This window comes from Anoplophora glabripennis, unplaced genomic scaffold, assembly GCF_000390285.2.
Source record: "Anoplophora glabripennis isolate ALB-LARVAE unplaced genomic scaffold, Agla_2.0 scaffold66, whole genome shotgun sequence".
Taxonomy (NCBI): Eukaryota; Metazoa; Arthropoda; class Insecta; order Coleoptera; family Cerambycidae; genus Anoplophora; species Anoplophora glabripennis.
The window spans coordinates 368942-388912 of record NW_019416742.1 but is presented as its reverse complement, the minus strand read 5'-3'; the positions used below and the strand labels follow the sequence as shown (position 1 = coordinate 388912).

At 30.9% G+C, this 19971-nt stretch overlaps 1 protein-coding gene across 1 annotated transcript in view; it reads right to left on the bottom strand.

Annotated features, from left to right (window-relative positions):
* Nucleotides 1-3978: 3978 nt before the first annotated feature.
* Nucleotides 3979-19971, bottom strand: part of LOC108917929 (protein Wnt-10a) — a 97939-nt gene continuing 81946 nt past the window's right edge. Inside the window, exons 4-5 of the mRNA XM_018724739.1 lie at nucleotides 5189-5376; nucleotides 3979-4837 (exon numbers count right to left, since the gene is read on the bottom strand). Of these exons, the coding sequence (XP_018580255.1) occupies nucleotides 4501-4837; nucleotides 5189-5376 (525 nt within the window). The 3' untranslated portion in view covers nucleotides 3979-4500. The remainder of the gene's footprint in view (nucleotides 4838-5188; nucleotides 5377-19971) is intronic.

Sequence of the window (19971 nt, the reverse complement as noted above, 5' to 3'; positions counted from 1 at the left end):
ACCTACCTCAGGCACGTCACTGTGAAATGGATAACAGATATATTTGTTTTATTCACCATAACTAATGTGTTATTAATACCAAATTTCAGTTCAATATATGTTGGTCTTTTAGTGAAATTAAGAAAAATTCTTAAAAAAAGTTTGTATTCAACACCCCATATCTCACAAACGAAGCGTTCTAAGACCTACGTTTATAGGAACTTTTCTTATTAAAAAATGATTCTCTATCAACTGTTAAAATCCTACTACAAAAAACTGACTCACCCTGTAGATACTGGCAGCACAGAAATATTAAAACACTCCAAACAGCGCTTTTATATGAAAATATATGTTCCTAACTCAAAATGCTATTAAGAAAAGTTCCTTAGAATAAATATTGTTATGTCAGTCCAAAATAAGTCATATTGCTTTAAAAAATGACAGTGTACAGAGTTGGGCAAAAAGTAATTAAATATTGATTATTGAATGTGTTATTCAATAATCTCTGAAAATTTGAATAATGAACAATGTTTAGTATTCATAGAAACCAAATAAATATTACTCAGTAATCATATTTAGGAATACAGTGTATTCGCAATAGTTATTCTTTGTTACTTTAGTCACACAACAAGCAGCTGCTGTCAACTTCCTTTCTTTTGAATAGAATACTTACCTGCTCTATACATTGTGCCACCACGAACTCCATTGATGGATATCTGGAAAACCGCTTGAAGGATTTTTTTTGAAATTGTGATGGTGTGATACGGACCGTGGGCAAGCTAAAATATTTTCAAGGTCATCGTACTTCCGGTTATACCGGAAGTCGATACTAACTTTCTTATTTTAAATGGAATGCCCTGTATATTATTGCATTTTTGGAGAGAGCCTCTATTTTTAAGTTGAAAACATATATCACACTCCATACTTAGGATTGCTCGTTTCTGAGATATTTTGATTTTTAAGCAAAAGTTGACAGAAGCAGACTATGAGCAAAAATTAGTTTTCCTGGAAACATAGGTTTATTTCTTTGTGTAAATTGGTCATTTTGTAAAGGAAGACCTAATTTATCGAATTTGACATGAAAATTTTCCAGTTTTTATACAGGGCGGTTAAAAAAAAATTATCGAAAATGAAGTTCAGAAAATGTGAAAAAAATCGAAATTTTTAAATGGAAACCCTATTTTTTTAACGTATTCGCATTCTGCACTAAAATTAAGTGTAACTTTGTTAAAGTTTACCTATACCTAAACCCAGTGGTTTTCATTTTATTTACGAATAAACATTTCCCTTTTCTTAAAATGATGTTTCCATTTCTTTTGCACATTTTAGGTTGGCCGTGACAGGTAAGTAACAATCAACGTGACAATTGTCACAGGTTTTTAATTGTCAGATTTATTTAGTGCCTTGTGAGCCTCTCTCTGTATCGATTTGTGTAACACTATGTTATAAATCGTTTATTGTGTTGTAACTGTTAAATTGTAGATACGTGTTTCATTTGCAAGTACTATCATTCAGTAAATTATTATTTATGGAATCCATTACTGAAATACTCAGTATTGGTATTCAGTTGATAATGATTACAGAATAAATACATATATAATTATGAATATTGAATACTACCTATTCGTAGTTACTTATTATTTGTAAATACGAAATGTATCTTTTATATTCATCAATATAATGTTATTCGTATCTCCTTCTATCCCTATCGCATGTGTTAGGTTTATTAGTATTATTATAAACCATCGAGTCATAAGTCAAAAGGTTTTAATAATTTTGTCAATACAAAATGTAGATATTTATGTTGTTAAACAACATTCGTTGAATATTAATGAAGATATTAAAATTATAAGGAAAGCTCTGATAGTGTTGTTATACATTTTTTTAAATAATATTAAAATATTAAGCAAATTTAGCACTTCGATATATCACAGTATTTTATGCAAATTTAATACATTTATTGATTTTCGAAAAATAGTTAACTTAACTTATTTTTTAAGTACCTGGTACTATTATTTATTTATAGACTATTATTTTGGTGAGTAATTAATAACTCAACAGCAAAATTTGCTCTTAAAAAAATTTAACCATTTTTTACTACTTACTTGGGTATTATATTAGTTGTAAAAAACAGATTAATTAAAAAATTTAGACAAACGTTTTGCTCTGAAAAAAAAGGTAAGGGTCTATTTAATTAGGAAGATGCAAAATACCTACAATAATAAATCAAATTCAATTCAATTCCTAAACTTCTCTATAATCTTAACCTTTATAATCAATTTCCTGCTGGTCCCCGAAGATGAACGGCTCTATTTGACGTTTTTTTAAATGTGCAAACATGAATGAAATGTAATAAAATGTTTTTCCATATATATCCTTTTAGTCTGTTACAATATATCAGTTACCAAAAAAAAGGCTGATAATAGTACTCCTTCATAATCTGAATAGAAATTAGTACGGCGAAAACATAGATGTTATTAACTGATTTTAGTGTGAATTCATGTACATAGGTTTTNAAATCTACTCGTGGATAGCCGAGATATGTCAAAAAGTGTTTATTTTTTTTAACTTCAACGCCCTGTACCTCCAGAACAAAGGCTTTCATAAAAAAAATTTATAGAGCAAACTACACTTAATTTTGGATAGGGAATACATTCCTGCATTTTCCAAATTTAAAGTGAAAACACCCTGTATATCAGTTACCAAAAAAAAAGGCTGATAATAGTACTATCCTTCATAATCTGAATAGAAATTAGTACGGCGAAAACATAGATGTTATTAACTGATTTTAGTGTGAATTCATGTACATAGGTTTTTATGTATAGAGCCTTCAAAAATGATTACAAGCCATGTGACCGTCGAGCTTAGGCAACCCAACATTGTAGGACTGGTACTGGTGACGAAAAATCTTGTATGACCTTAAATCTTGGCGTTACCAATATTAATGATTCGTTTACAATGAACAATGACAAACCGTTACATCTACTCTCGAAATAGTGCGATCGCTGATACGTTGATAAAATCTCATGAAAAATTACACCAATCACAAGCCGGTGAAACAGAATGTAGTGTTTAAATGTAATTTTGATCACATTATTTTAATTTTACCGAAATTTAGTTGCCAACGTGAAGCAAACAAAATTATCGGTTACGTGGCTTGTAGTCATTTATGAAGACTGTATCTATTTTCAGAATGCTTGTGCTTCGACTGATTTTTCTTTGCAGATAATTCAAATTCTATTGCTCAGTAATGGAATTAATATTATTTTTTATCTCTTTCTATTATTGTATAAACCGTTTGTAAAATACCTTATTAAAAGTAAAGAAAAATAAATTTTTGTAACTTTATTGTTGTAACAAATTTATACTTGAATAAATTACAATAAACCCTAAAGACTACAAATATAATAATAATAAATGAAATAAATAAGTATATATTTTCAATCTTAAAATATTTAATGTACAAGAAAATTTGTGGAACTAATAATAAATTAGTTTTTTCCAATTTCTAACATTTGGGTATACAGAGTGCGGGTAGTACATATTATATTGATAAATTCCAAAGCATGTAGAACAAGTAAAAATAAATCGACTCTTCCTTAAAAAACTTATATTTGGATAAAGTCAATAACGCGCAATTTTCGGTAGAAAAAAGTTTAAAAAAGTGTTAGTGAACCATTTCCTAGTACTTTCAGCTATTTTATTAAAAAATGTGCGCTTGCAGCAAATAACCTTATGTTTTGGTAAATATACATATTTCGTCGTTGTCCTTTGTTCTTGCTCTTGAAGATAAAATCTATTACACTCTGTATACACAAAACGTTCAACAATTGTGGTGCCAATTTCAAGTAAAAAATATGACAAATACATAGAGACATATATTTATTTACGTTTAGTAATAACGAAGAATATGTTTAAATATATTATCATATATCTACAAGTATAAATAAATCAAGTAGGTACCTATGTCATCATTTACTATAGGATACTTATTTGTGTTTATAACGTTGACAATAAAAAAATGTAGGAAAACATAGTCTAGTATAGTTTCTATTTTACTTAATGCACTAACATATAAAATTGCTTGAATAAATAGTAAACAGTTCAAAAATATGAATTTATAAAAAGGTATTAGGTTAAGAAAGAGAGAGAAAGGATGAGAAATACAAAACACTCGTAGAACAACTTTTTAGCGTATAGGTTTGGAATTTAGCGATATAAAATCTTTTCAATCATTCAATATTGTCAATGTTATTCATTTGTCAATAAGTGAATCACTTGTTTAATATTATAAATAAATTTTCGAAACAATATTTATAATTATAATTACTGTGAATGGATATAGTAGGAAGTAAGTACTCAAGAACGTCTTTAGTAGTTGCTTTGGACCTCCTTTATTTTGAGTTAACATGCCAAACTTTTCCCAAATTTAAATTACATAGAAAAATCTTCCCATTTGCATAAAACAAAATTTTGGGGCGGGAATTTTAAATGGGTATTCCACAAAATACCATGAATCTCTTATTTACAAATGCTGATCCACTCCTCTGTAGTACACGTTTGACACTCTACATGACAGCACCAGTGAAACTTGCATTTGCAGCGTTCTATCCTCTTCTGTTTGATGAGGTTATATCCTCTACCACAACATAAATTTGAACAACTATCAGAACTTGAACTGGTGCGGTTACAGAAGCGACCTGCTGTCCCTTGAACGTCCAGGTTTTGGTCTCGTTCACAAAAATTTGGAGATTTTTGGTAATAGAGTAAGTCGTAAGACAAGTCGCGCTTGTGTTTGTTCTTACGAGGAGTCCATTGTTTCAGTCTTTCTTGTTGCCTTCTTTTCTTTTGGTTAATTCTGAAAACAAGGTGAATTTGTACCTAAGCAAACATTGTAGGTTTTTACTAAATCGTATAAAGCATCATGTCGTTTTAACAATTTTAATTAATTTAGAAACGTCGAGGGATAGGAGAAGATTTCTTTAATAACAGTGTTGCCTTCTAGATGTATTTATTGAACCAATACGACGACCCAGTCCATAGGCTGTTGAGGTTTTTGTAGGTGATTTTGCGGAAAATTACTTGAGGGATCTTAATATTTGGGATTTGATGGGATTGGGATTTCATGACTTCCAACTATACATTTTTTTGGGACATTGATTATTATCTATTATGTTTATAAATAAAACACGTACAGGTACATACTTACACGTTAAATTTTCTCAGACTTTTCTTTCCTAAATTAGTTTGGTCTACAAGAATCGCGGATCGATATCGGTCCTTTAAAATCTTGCCTATGACACGAATGTCCGGAGTCGCTCTCCAGCAAGTTTTAAGCTCACAACTTCCAGACATTCCATGACACTTGCATTTAACTTGCATGTTATTCGAAACTGCCTACAAAAAAGTTGCAATTACAAGAGAAAAAATGTGTAGCAATTATTATAAGATTCTCTTTTAGATAGAGAAGTTTATGGAAAAATATAAATAAAATAGTTTCTAATTAGATATTGCCATTGGAACTGTATCAGTCCTTTAAAATAGCTGAATCTAAAAAATAACTTTTCGTAGATGATCAAGGCATAAAAGTGAGTATGCAAAAGGTATTTTCTTCACTAATTAAAGTCATTACAGTTACGAATTGCTAATAAATATAATACACATAAGTGCCTACTAATCTGTAGGTACTATGAAAGGATGACCAGTAGTTGTCTTCCACAATATCATAAGTTAAAAATAGTAATAACATATTGAAAATATTTTACTCGGATGTTCTAGGGTAAATAAATTTGTTACTCCTTATTTTCTCGTTAACTTTAAGATTGAATTGGTATTACTTATTAGAAAATTAGAACATTTCTATTCTACAGTTATGCAATTCAGTTCAAAAGATAATGCATTTAGGTACCAAAGATTAGTAATACTCTGCTCGCTTCTACAGGTAGAAATCTGTTATCCAAGAGCAGGTAATGTCAGCTTGTGTTACTAGATGCCTCTCTATGTACAGCTCACTTAAATTTTAAAATACAAGATATTTAAATATCCTTGAAAGATATTCCAAATATACGTACATCTACATCACATTATCTTGAAACAACAGAATGATTTTTAGCAAATTTGGTGAGTTAGTATAAGTATCCACTGTTATTCAGAGTGTCCCAATAAAAACTCCCGTAGCAATTTTCTCAGGAACACTGGCAAATAGATGAGGTGGAAAAGACTTATCCATGATAGAATTTAAAAGTATGTTAATTACTAAACAATTTATATGATATTCACTATTTCTGAAAACTTCATAGATTTCGAGATATTCTAGTTTAACTACCTCTCTGTTTAATAAAATTGAATGTCAGTTGGATGTAGGATTTATTTATGGTATGTCAGGACAAGTAAGATTGTAATGAAAATATCAGTTTGCAATGGGGATTGCCCTGTATAATAAATACATGCTGTTTCAAATAAATACAAAATATAGGTTAACAAAGCATGTTTGTCTCAAAACGTAAACTGAATAAAATAAACTAATAGCAAATTGCTTATTTATTTAAAAAGATAAATTATTGTAATCCCTTTATAATAAATTATTAAATATTCAAAATTATTTCTATATTTTGAATAAATGTAATTTAAAAAATTCATCGGATAAGCTTTTTGTTGCGGCATAGACTGTATTAAACATCTGAAATATTTTTTTATTGACCCGAGACAATCATACTAAGACAGTGTATAATCATTTTTGAATTTTTCTCAACTTGTATTTTAATCTCCAAAGAGCAATTTCATTTGTTACGCTTAATGAATATTACATTGATATTTCCGTTTCACTTCAACTAAACTTGATCTTATTTAGTTTATTATTATAGTATTTGTAATAATAGTGATTCACAATAATAAAGGTACATTAAATATGTTATTAATTTATGAGGAATGCCACGAAAATGGTGCTGAATCTCCTAAAACATTTGTTAATATAATAATTAATAATAAATAATAACCGTTAATATAACAATTAGGAGTTTTAATCGATTGAAATGTATTCGATAAAAACACCAAACAAGACGTAAGATGTAAGATGTAAGATGCTGTAAGACAAGATTTACAGGTACATACATAAACTGTTGTTTCCAATTCTAATTTCTAAAAATTCAATTTATGGTTTTAGATACATAGACAAACATAGACACACATACACGCACACGCACACGCCCACTCACACACACATGCACGCACACACCCACACACACACACACACACACAGGTTTTATTTTTCATTACAATGTACATGGAACTTGATTTCACAATTATTATTCTGATAAATTTGAAAACCTTCAAATGGAAGTCAACGCGACGCTTTTTTATGCCAGACGTCAGTTATAAATTTCTACAATACAAACACACATATTACCTAGCAACCGCCTTGTAACTTGATGTTTTTATTTCTCTGGCATGTCCATATTATTTGTGAAAATTGCTTTTTAAATTAAATGAATGAAACTGGTGTAACGAAAACCGTTGAACGACACACGGCCGATTCGTAAATAACGTCCACTTTGCCCGTTATTTACTTGTTATCGGCCTTGTAACGTTAATAACTATTGGCTTACAGATCAAACGTTGTCATGAGCCCAAAGTGTAGTCCAGTCATTATAGACATGGAACAGCCTGATTCGGGAAAAAAATACTATTAGAATTTTCTGCTGAATATTGTTCGGAAATGTGTTATAAATAAAATATCAAAAAATCAACTCGAGACTAGTTGGGAAACTTTATTTAAACAATGGTCAAAGTTATGGAAAAGTGGTTTTTTAACTCGCGTAAAAAAACTATTATTCATAGCGAAAAGGGGTTTATACAAAAAAGGTAGGTATTAAATAAACCTTTAAAATGAGACAAGTCCGATTAAATTCAGATAATTTGTTTATGCGCAAGAGCTCAAAAATGGTCGATAATGGCCGTTTTTTTCAATTGCTAATAATTAATGCAATTTTCATCGCAGACACTTGTAATTCAGGATTTTTGAGACTTTTTACACCCTTAATAAGTGGTAAAAATTTCAGCCCGAAAGCTTCATTGGTTTGGCGTTGGCGGAATTTGTTATCCAAGAAGATACCATTTTCAATTTATTTTTCTCAAGCTCACAGGCGTTGTAGAGTTTCGATCATTAGTTGTTTTTGTACCTAAATAGTTGTATTGACATACGCATTTACTGAGAATTTAGTTTTTCAAATTTAAATTGTTTTAAAATGACTTTGAAAAACTGTTAATATTTATTAAATTGTTAAGATAGGTAATTATTATAGAATAAAATAGTAACCTCTATACTTTAGTTTTCTTCGAAAATCGTTGTTGTAAGTTGATTAGAAGCTGAGATAATTTTTTTTATTTAATCGCAGTGACCTTAATTATTAATATTAAGAGCCGAAATTTGGAGAGAGTATACATTAAGAGCTATATTTTCATGTCCTAAATTAACATTAAGGTGAATTAAACTATTTAATTGCGAAAAAGAAGATAGCGGCGATGCGTTCTATTACTTGGTCTAGCGAACGAGTGCGGAGAGCGAGGCGGAGCATGCGCGCTTAACAATTTAATAAATATTAACATTTTTTAAAGTCATTTTTAAACAAATTAAATTTGAAAAATTAAATTGTCAGTAAATGCATAAGTCAATACAACTATTTAGGTACAAAAACAACTAATAATTGAAACCCTACAACGCCTGTGAGCTTGGGAAAAATGAATTGAAAATAGTATCTTCTTAGATAATAAATTCCGCCAACGCCAAGCTAATGAAGCTTTTGGGCTGAAATTTTTACCTCTTATTAAGGGTGCAAAAAGCCTAAAAAATCCTGAATTACAAGTGTCTGCGATGAAAATTGCATTAATTATTAGCAATTGAAAAAAGCGGACAATTTCGCCCATTTTTGAGCTCTTGCGCATAAACAAATTATCGGAATTTAATCGGACTTTTACAGATTTATTTAATACCTACCTTTTTTGTATAAACCTGTTTTCTCTATGAATAACAGTTTTTTACGCGAGTCAAAAAACCACTTTCCATAATTTTGACCATCGTTTTAACAAAGTTTCCCAACTAGTCTCGAGTTGATTTTGTTTATAACACGTTTCGGAACAATATTCCGCAGAGAAACTTCTAATAGTATTTTTTTCCCGAAAAAAAGCTATAATTACTGGCCTAGTGATCCTATGAATAGTTTCAGAGATAAAGAAGGGGAAGTATGTGATTTTGGCTGTAGGCCTGAGTAAGCTTCACGAAGTTTCAAGTTGATGGATTCAAAACTGAGGCATGTAATGAATTTTGACCAGTAGGTACACAATGCTTTTGGGATCGCTGAACCTAAATTCGGAGATAGCTTAGCTATTTAAGGTCACCTGAAGGTCAGGTAATGGTTGTTTCAAGGTCAAACTGAAGAAAAGACTTGAATTTTGACCACTGAATGTATAGGTTTTTGGGCTCGCAGAATCTGAATCTGGAGATAGCGTAAACTAAAGGTAACCTTCAAGTCAATTCAAGGTCATTTCAAGATCAACCAGTGCGTATATAAGTTTTTTTGGGGGGAACTGAATTCGGGGATAACTTAACTCTACAAGGTGACATTTAGGTCAAGTCAAGATCATTTCATAGTCAAAGTAAAGAAAAGGCCTTTCACGAATGTTAACCTGTAAGTATGTATGCTTTTGAGGTCGCTGAACCCGAATTCGGGGATAGCTTAGCCCTATAAGATCATCTGCTGGGCTTGAATTGATATTAAATGATCTTGACTTGATTTCCAGGTGATCTTATAGGGCTAAGCTATCCCCTAATTCAGGTTCAGCGATTCCAAAAGCATTGTACCTACTGGTCAAAATTCATTACATGCCTCAGTTTTTGAATCTATCAACTTGAAACTTCGTGAAGCTTACTCAGGCCTACAGCCAAAATCACATACTTTCCCCCTTTTTATCTCTGAAACTATTCATAGGATCACTTTGGGCCCATGACAACTTTTGATCAGAAAGTCAAAAATTATAACATACCTACTGCAATTTCAGCAAAATCCATTTTCCATTGATTTTGTGCGGGGTTCTTTATTACATTTTCAAAAATGGGTATACCACAAAAATTGTTTAGACGTGAAAACACTTCACATGAACAAGTTTCCAGTCTCTTTGATCGCAAAATGTTTTGGCCCCACAGCGCCATCTGTGTTAGTAGCTGTTATAGGCAAAAATTTAATTCATCTGGGAGGTCTGATAAACCATGCTCACAAAACTAGAATATCTTTCCGTTCCAAAGAAAATAGCGAAGGGGTTTTTGATAGGACTCTGTGTAAAATCCTCTTTGGAAGTCATTAATATTTCTGAAAAAATATATAAACTGTAATTTTAGAAAAGCACTTTAGTAAACATCACATAAATTAATTGAAAACAAATTTCTTAATTGCTTTCCGACCTTGAAAGAAAAATAAAAAAATTTAAAAAGAAGCAATAAAAATTATAAAAAAATTTATTAAATTATTTTAATACCTGTAGAACAACTATACATCGTGNACCGGAGCTCCGCCTTCGCATCTGACAAAGGGCCGCCATTGCATCTCTCTTCATGTTATTATGATTATTATGGACCACACGCGCCGATTCTCTCATTAACCGTTTTGTTGCCAGCTTCTCATGGCTGGCTCGATTTGATATACGGCCACTTTATTTTCTACATTCCGAGCTATTGTTCGAACGCCTGGGATGATGTTTTGTGTAGCCTCGAGTTAATAAAACATCACCGTAATAACAGCAGAATTTTAAGATGCTTAGCCCAGGGCAGGATTTAGCACGGAACCCTCTTATATTATTACAATTTAAAAAAATTACTTGTCCATAAATTATGAAATTTTCCTTTCTCGTTCACATCAAAATATAGAAAAAAGATGTATTACATTAATGATCGAATTGTGTTTGTACATGTTGAATTAATTAACATTACGTGTTCGGAGCATTTCCGGATATACGAGGGACACTAAAAAAGGTTTCTCTAACAATGTAACAATTTTTATTTTCTACATAATCTACCTTAACTTTAAGGATCTTGCGTTGCCTGCCCTTCAATGATTTTATTCCTTAAGAGAAAATTATTTCTATACGTCAAATTATCATTGTCAAATCTATAAATGTTCGCTACTACCCAATGCCTACGCTTTCAAGCGGGCAGAGAGTGAGAGAGCTTTTCTACAGTTACCTACTATGAAAACAAAACCCGAAAACAAATTTTTAAACTAACATCAATGCGGGAAACAGCTACTTTGTAGACTAATGCTCCAATTGGGAATGTATTATTCCCACAACATCTAGTAAACAGGATCATTCACTAGCTGAAACATCTGACATATACCATCTGTAAATTCTGTTGGAACTCAATACAGACATTCCCTTTTATTTAATTATCGTCTACCAAATGACGTTCTCTGACATGTTTCTTTAAATTGCCGAATTAAAACGATGTTAGATGGAGCCAAACCCGGACTATATCTTGGGTGGCCAAGTTCAGAGATATCACAGTCACGGAATAGTATCGTTCTCTTTACATTTTCCATAGGACATTGGGATTTTGGAAAATATCCAAAATTCAAAGGTTACAAAGGAATTTCATAATTCATAACTCAACAATGGGTGCATTGTAAATCAGTAACGCAATAAAATGTTATGGCCTCTCAGAACTGCCGATGTCAATTCAAGGAATTTTAATTTTGTATCACTTGTTAATCAGTTTCTGGCTTAAATACGGGATTCAAAGATTATGATTTTCCTGGATTTTCTAACAATATGACTTCGATATTAAAAATGGGATACTTTGCTTGCGGACACATCTAAATAAAAAACTATACACCTATTTTTTTACGGTCCTTTCAAAATTGCTGTAAAATACAGGGTGTTCCATTTAAAAATACATAACTTTGATATGGTACGCTTTTCCTGAACACCCTGAATATTTCAAAATATTTTTAAAATGTAGCAGTAATCAACCTACACATACCCACCTAAACAGGTTTCTATAACATTTGCCGTTTGGTCCCTAGCCACCTAGGCGTTACTGGTAGCCCATCTTGTATACACTAGGTACATATAAACTTAAAAGTAGTAAACATTTTTGAGAGTTTAATGATAAATTTACAAATAAATTTTCTTTTCCGCTTCAGAACATATTCGTAGCTTCTCCATTAACTGGATTTTTTAATTTCAATATACACTGATAAAAGTGGTGGAAAATTTTATACACCTATTACACATTTTCTATGTCTTTTTGTACACAAAAAATGTAAATGAATTGAACATCCGTTGAGTAAAATTTCATGTTTCAAAGTATATTTCCATTCATTTACTACTTTTACATTGTACTGTTACTCCTAATTTGTTGTGTGTTTTTACTACACTAATAAAAATTGTATTTAAAGTTACACACTAAATCATTGATTATTTTGACGCCATAGTAGGTAATGTAAATCATTCAGGTAAAGTTACATTAAGGATGTAATTCTACAGCTTTTGTATAATTCACCCAAAATGTAAATTTACATTATCCATATATGTATGTATATATACGACACTTAAAGCGTAATTTTACTAAGAAAAAGGAAAGCTACATAGAATATTTTGGAAAAAAATCTAGGCGTTATTATTGTGAAATATTTTTAGAATATTTTTTACATACTGCAATATTTTTCCAAGACAGATTACGACCTATTTAAGTGAAGGGAAAATAATATTAAACAAGCTCAAAATGATATATTATTGCAGAAAATGACATATTCTCTAGAGCAAAATATAAATATCTGAATGATACCTAAAAATTTATTATACAAAATATTATTTAAACCAATGAAGTAAACAGCTTTCTGAAAATAATAGTATACTGAAAAACTTGGTATAGCAGGTTTTAAATTAACGATGTCTGTAAAAAGTTAAAAAATATATATAAAAAACCTCTGTAAAAAGACCTCGTTACTTATTTAAATGATAAAGTATAATNGATCCCAAAAGCATTGTACCTACTGGTCAAAATTCATTACATGCCTCAGTTTTTGAATCTATCAACTTGAAACTTCGTGAAGCTTACTCAGGCCTACAGCCAAAATCACATACTTTCCCCCTTTTTATCTCTGAAACTATTCATAGGATCACTTTGGGCCCATGACAACTTTTGATCAGAAAGTCAAAAATTATAACATACCTACTGCAATTTCAGCAAAATCCATTTTCCATTGATTTTGTGCGGGGTTCTTTATTACATTTTCAAAAATGGGTATACCACAAAAATTGTTTAGACGTGAAAACACTTCACATGAACAAGTTTCCAGTCTCTTTGATCGCAAAATGTTTTGGCCCCACAGCGCCATCTGTGTTAGTAGCTGTTATAGGCAAAAATTTAATTCATCTGGGAGGTCTGATAAACCATGCTCACAAAACTAGAATATCTTTCCGTTCCAAAGAAAATAGCGAAGGGGTTTTTGATAGGACTCTGTGTAAAATCCTCTTTGGAAGTCATTAATATTTCTGAAAAAATATATAAACTGTAATTTTAGAAAAGCACTTTAGTAAACATCACATAAATTAATTGAAAACAAATTTCTTAATTGCTTTCCGACCTTGAAAGAAAAATAAAAAAATTTAAAAAGAAGCAATAAAAATTATAAAAAAATTTATTAAATTATTTTAATACCTGTAGAACAACTATACATCGTGTTGCTAAAATACAGGTTTAATTGTTTTTTTTTAAAACTGAACAGTTCTTATATTTTTACATTTTCAAATAGAATGTTGGTATAGTATTATAGCAATACGAAATTTAAAAGTCCTAATGGTTTGGGAGTTATAGACAAAAGTCTCGATGTTCAATTGCTTTTGCAACATATGTACATAGAAATTTCTTACAATTTTTATTTTTGTACTTTTTTCAAAGTTTAATTAAATAACTAAAAACGTAATTGTTTTATTTGCTTTGGTTATGTTATTACTTTATTACTATTTTTTCTTCATGTCAAGTGTTGGGGCGATTTTAAAAAATGCAATTTGTTGCTCTCAAAATATTTATTTATTTATTCAATGATCTCTAAAAAACAGAATGATACTGTGTGATAATGGCAGGATTACGCGAGATATAGACACGCATCAAGAAGAAGAAACTGTAATAAAAGATTTTAGAAAATAATCAGATTTAAAACTTATAATAATACACTGAGTTCAATTACATAGAAATGGCCTAATTGATAAGGCAAGGTTAAAGCGATATAATTCATTAATTACTTTTATAATAAGTAGCAGCGATGTAGAGTGAGGCAATAAAATTGGTGTGAAATCAGTAGCAGGCACAAACATTTTAAAATCCACCAAGTGGCTTACGAATCACTATAGGATTTCCTATAGGAAATCATAATAGTTACACTTCTTTCATTATAGGGGTCATGAATTTTAAATATATTACTTAGTTTTATTTTTCTGGTATACTGACAGTCAAGTCAGCTCTAGCTGTAAATAATCACAGGGCAACAATTTTCACTCCCAAAAACCAGACCTCACTTGCCCTGAGGTTTTTGGTGCGTAGAATCCGAATGTGGCGTCAGAATTGCTCCTATACGTCACGTTTCCGAGATATCCTAACTTAAAAGTGCAGTTTTTGCTATATTTTTCTAAAAACGAATCATGCCCTCTAAAACTACCACTCTTACGCTTCAAAACGCTTTTTTCAAATTTGAAAAATCTTTTTTATTCGCGAAGATATCTTTGAATGAAGTTAAGTACATTAGCGTTTTTATAACAGTGGTTCTTCAGAAAGCGGAAGTAATATATTTACATGTTTTTTGGATCGCCCAATCCGAATCTGACCTCCAAAAATCCCAGATAGGTTAATCCAAGTACACAATAACCTGCGAGTGCTACACCCCAGACAGGTTGATTTTGCAGTTTTAGGTTAGGAAATCTCAGAATCCTAAAGTGATAGAAAAATTTGGAGGTCAGATTCGGATTGAGCGACCCAAAAAACATGTGAATATCCGCTTTCTGAAGAACTTTTTTCGATTTTAGTACCACTGTTATGAAAACGCTAAAGTACTTAACTTAATTCAATTATATCTCCGCGAATAAAAAAGATTTTTCAGATCTGAAAAAAGCGTTTTCGGTAAGAATGGTAGTTTTATATTATATGATTCGTTTAAAAAAAAATGTTTTCACTCTGTGATATAAGCTCAAATATAGCAAAAAAAAACGTGTTTTTTGCACATTTAGGTTAGGATATCTCGGAAACGTAACGTATAGGAGCAATTCTGACGCCAGAATCGGATTCTACGCATCAAAAACCTTCGGGCAAGTGAGGTCTGGCTTTTGGGTGTTACCTTTTGTCAAATTTTGTTGCCCTGTGATAATTGGCAGTCCGGTATAGACTGATTTGCCGAAGTAGCAGATTAGTTTTTAATGAAAGAAGGAATCACCCTCTAAAATATTTCTACACATTAAAGATACAGCCTATATTTAAATATTATAAAACAAATAACCCCTTGCTCTAAAATTAGTATGACTTGCTTAACATCTACATATCTTAAAAATGTGAATGCTATAATATGTATATTATATATATTTTTTATTTTAACAAAAATTTAAGAATCTATAAAAGAAGAAAAAATAACGGCACTTTGTTATATAAAGTTGTTTTTCAAACCTCATTGTTTTTTAGATACAGTGCGTTAAAGTTTAAAAAGTTATAACTCTAAATATCTTCTGAACAAATAATGAAGATATTGGAGTGAAATAAATATACACATTAAAATATCAATCAACGTGAAAAAAATAGTTCTCAGTTTATACCAGTGACGTAGATATGAGGTATGCTAGTTAAATGTTCACACGCCACCAGAAAATACTTATTTTTTGACATTTTTTAGAATGAAAATTTTATCATCTGATGTTATTTATTTGTGGCATAGTTTCTATGTTTCTCTTTATTCATTGGGTAGTTTGCCATCTATGAAAAAACTTGTAAAAATTAATGAAATAAGTCCTTTCGCCAAAAGAACCATTTTCATGAAAACATTCACTTCAAAAATAATTATTGTGGACAATGTTACCAGCATACCTCTGTGCCAATGGTTTGAATTGAGATTTTATTTTTTTTAAACAAAGTTTCGTTTAAATATCTTAATTTGTTTCCAAGATATTTAAAGATGTCTGTTCTTGAGAAATTTAACGCCCTGTACTTGAAAAACGATAGAACTTCGGAAACAAGTTGGAATTGAGACATTATTTTTACTTCCTCTAAATCTTCCTGAATTCTTGTGACTAAAATTTGGGACATCCTGTATATTATTTCCAAGTACAATACAAAGATGACATCGCAGTAGCCCACGAACGGCGGTGTCGCTGGCGGGTCCTGAAGGTGCCGGGAATCCTAATGATCACCGTGAAGTCCGGGCCGACACCGGAGCTCCGCCTTCGCATCTGACAAAGGGCCGCCATTGCATCTCTCTTCATGTTATTATGATTATTATGGACCACACGCGCCGATTCTCTCATTAACCGTTTTGTTGCCAGCTTCTCATGGCTGGCTCGATTTGATATACGGCCACTTTATTTTCTACATTCCGAGCTATTGTTCGAACGCCTGGGATGATGTTTTGTGTAGCCTCGAGTTAATAAAACATCACCGTAATAACAGCAGAATTTTAAGATGCTTAGCCCAGGGCAGGATTTAGCACGGAACCCTCTTATATTATTACAATTTAAAAAAATTACTTGTCCATAAATTATGAAATTTTCCTTTCTCGTTCACATCAAAATATAGAAAAAAGATGTATTACATTAATGATCGAATTGTGTTTGTACATGTTGAATTAATTAACATTACGTGTTCGGAGCATTTCCGGATATACGAGGGACACTAAAAAAAGTTTCTCTAACAATGTAACAATTTTTATTTTCTACATAATCTACCTTAACTTTAAGGATCTTGCGTTGCCTGCCCTTCAATGATTTTATTCCTTAAGAGAAAATTATTTCTATACGTCAAATTATCATTGTCAAATCTATAAATGTTCGCTACTACCCAATGCCTACGCTTTCAAGCGGGCAGAGAGTGAGAGAGCTTTTCTACAGTTACCTACTATGAAAACAAAACCCGAAAACAAATTTTTAAACTAACATCAATGCGGGAAACAGCTACTTTGTAGACTAATGCTCCAATTGGGAATGTATTATTCCCACAACATCTAGTAAACAGGATCATTCACTAGCTGAAACATCTGACATATACCATCTGTAAATTCTGTTGGAACTCAATACAGACATTCCCTTTTATTTAATTATCGTCTACCAAATGACGTTCTCTGACATGTTTCTTTAAATTGCCGAATTAAAACGATGTTAGATGGAGCCAAACCCGGACTATATCTTGGGTGGCCAAGTTCAGAGATATCACAGTCACGGAATAGTATCGTTCTCTTTACATTTTCCATAGGACATTGGGATTTTGGAAAATATCCAAAATTCAAAGGTTACAAAGGAATTTCATAATTCATAACTCAACAATGGGTGCATTGTAAATCAGTAACGCAATAAAATGTTATGGCCTCTCAGAACTGCCGATGTCAATTCAAGGAATTTTAATTTTGTATCACTTGTTAATCAGTTTCTGGCTTAAATACGGGATTCAAAGATTATGATTTTCCTGGATTTTCTAACAATATGACTTCGATATTAAAAATGGGATACTTTGCTTGCGGACACATCTAAATAAAAAACTATACACCTATTTTTTTACGGTCCTTTCAAAATTGCTGTAAAATATTGGGTGTTCCATTTAAAAATACATAACTTTGATATGGTACGCTTTTCCTGAACACCCTGAATATTTCAAAATATTTTTAAAATGTAGCAGTAATCAACCTACACATACCCACCTAAACAGGTTTCTATAACATTTGCCGTTTGGTCGCTAGCCACCTAGGCGTTACTGGTAGCCCATCTTGTATACACTAGGTACATATAAACTTGAAAGTAGTAAATATTTTTGAGAGTTTAATGATAAATTTACTAATAACATTTTTTTTTCCGCTTCAGAACACATTCGTAGCTTCTCCATTAACTGGATTTTTTAATTTCAATATACACTGATAAAAGTGGTGGAAAATTTTATACACCTATTACACATTTTCTATGTCTTTTTGTACACAAAAAATGTAAATGAATTGAACATCCGTTGAGTAAAATTTCATGTTTCAGTGTATATTTCCATTCATTTACTACTTTTACATTGTACTGTTACTCCTAATTTGTTGTGTGTTTTTACTACACTAATATAAAATGTATGTAAAGTTACACACTAGATCATTGATTATTTTGACGCCATAGTAGGTAATGTAAACCATTCAGGTAAAGTTACATTAAGGATGTAATTCTACAGCTTTTGTGTAATTCACCCAAAATGTAAATTTACATTATCCATATAGGTATGTATGTATATATACAACACTTAAAGCGTAATTTTACTAAGAAAAAGGAAAGCTACATAGAATATTTTGGAAAAAAATCTAGGCGTTATTATTGTGAAATATTTTTAGAACGAATATATTTCTTTTACATACTGAAATATTTTTCCAAGACAGATTTACGACATATTTAAGTGAAGGGAAAATAATATTAAATAAGCTCAAAATGATATATTAATGCAGTAAATGACATATTCTCTAGAGCAAAATATAAATATCTGAATTATACCTAAAAATTTATTATACAAAATATTATTTAAACCAATGAAGTATACAACTTTCTTAAAATAATAGTATACTGAAAAACTTGGTATAGCAGGTTTTAAATTAACAATATCTGTAAAAAGTTAAAAAATACATATAAAAATTATTATTTAAATGATAAAGTATAATTATATTTAATTTTATATACCCTTTTTTAGTGCTTCATTATTTAAATTTAAAAATTTCATACACTCAAAAACCGTACAAAGCTTGCATTAATCTAACACTTCTTTATCTGTAAGGTGTAATTAAATAAACAATATGTTTATACATATGTTTACTTATCTAAGACAAATGAGATACATGTTCCATAAAATTGACATCTAATTTAAAATGATTAATTATAAGGAAAAGCTTTGTACGCGGAGCGCAAATGACTTCATCTGTCGTGCTGACTCCCAACTGTGCCATTCAAATGGCAGTAGGAAGCGACCTGCTATATTGCCAGGTACTTTGTTGCACGACTGTCGCGCACAGAGGGCGAAACACAATGTTTTTAATTGCCGGTGTTGCGAAAAACAACTATTCCGCGGGCTATATGCCCCGACCGGCATTGAATTATCGCAATACCTAGTGCAACAGCTAGGATCGTCCGTCAGTTAAACCCACCGGGCACAGACCGGTTTCGGTTGTTTCTCGCAACACTGGCAATTAAAAATATAAGGAAAAGCATTCTTTATATATTTTCTGGAAAAATATTTTTGCTGGATAAATGACCACTTCTTGAGAATATTAAACTGAAAACAAAATATAATGTAAGTAAAATAATAAGTAAAATAGGTTTTAAATATTAAGCTACAATCTGGCATTGACATTTCTCAAACTTTTTAACTTTAAGGAATATATACCGAGAGATTTAAATAATTTACACAAAGTCATATAACTTCAGTATTTATTTATAACATTATTTATAACATTATACATATTTAGGTAGCTAAAATACTGTGTCACAAATGAACCTAAACATGCCTACTAGTCGAGCATTATGCAAATTCATTCTTTTAACATATTTACATCAAATATAGTAAAAACACATAAAGGATTAGGAGTAACACATTTTAAAAGTTAAAAGTACAACGTAATATGTAACAATATATCGCAAAAAGAAAATATAAAACTCACACATGTAATTCTACATAATGTATCATGTATATTTAATTTATTTACATTTTTCGTATACAAAATCCATCACAAATATGTATTTCCA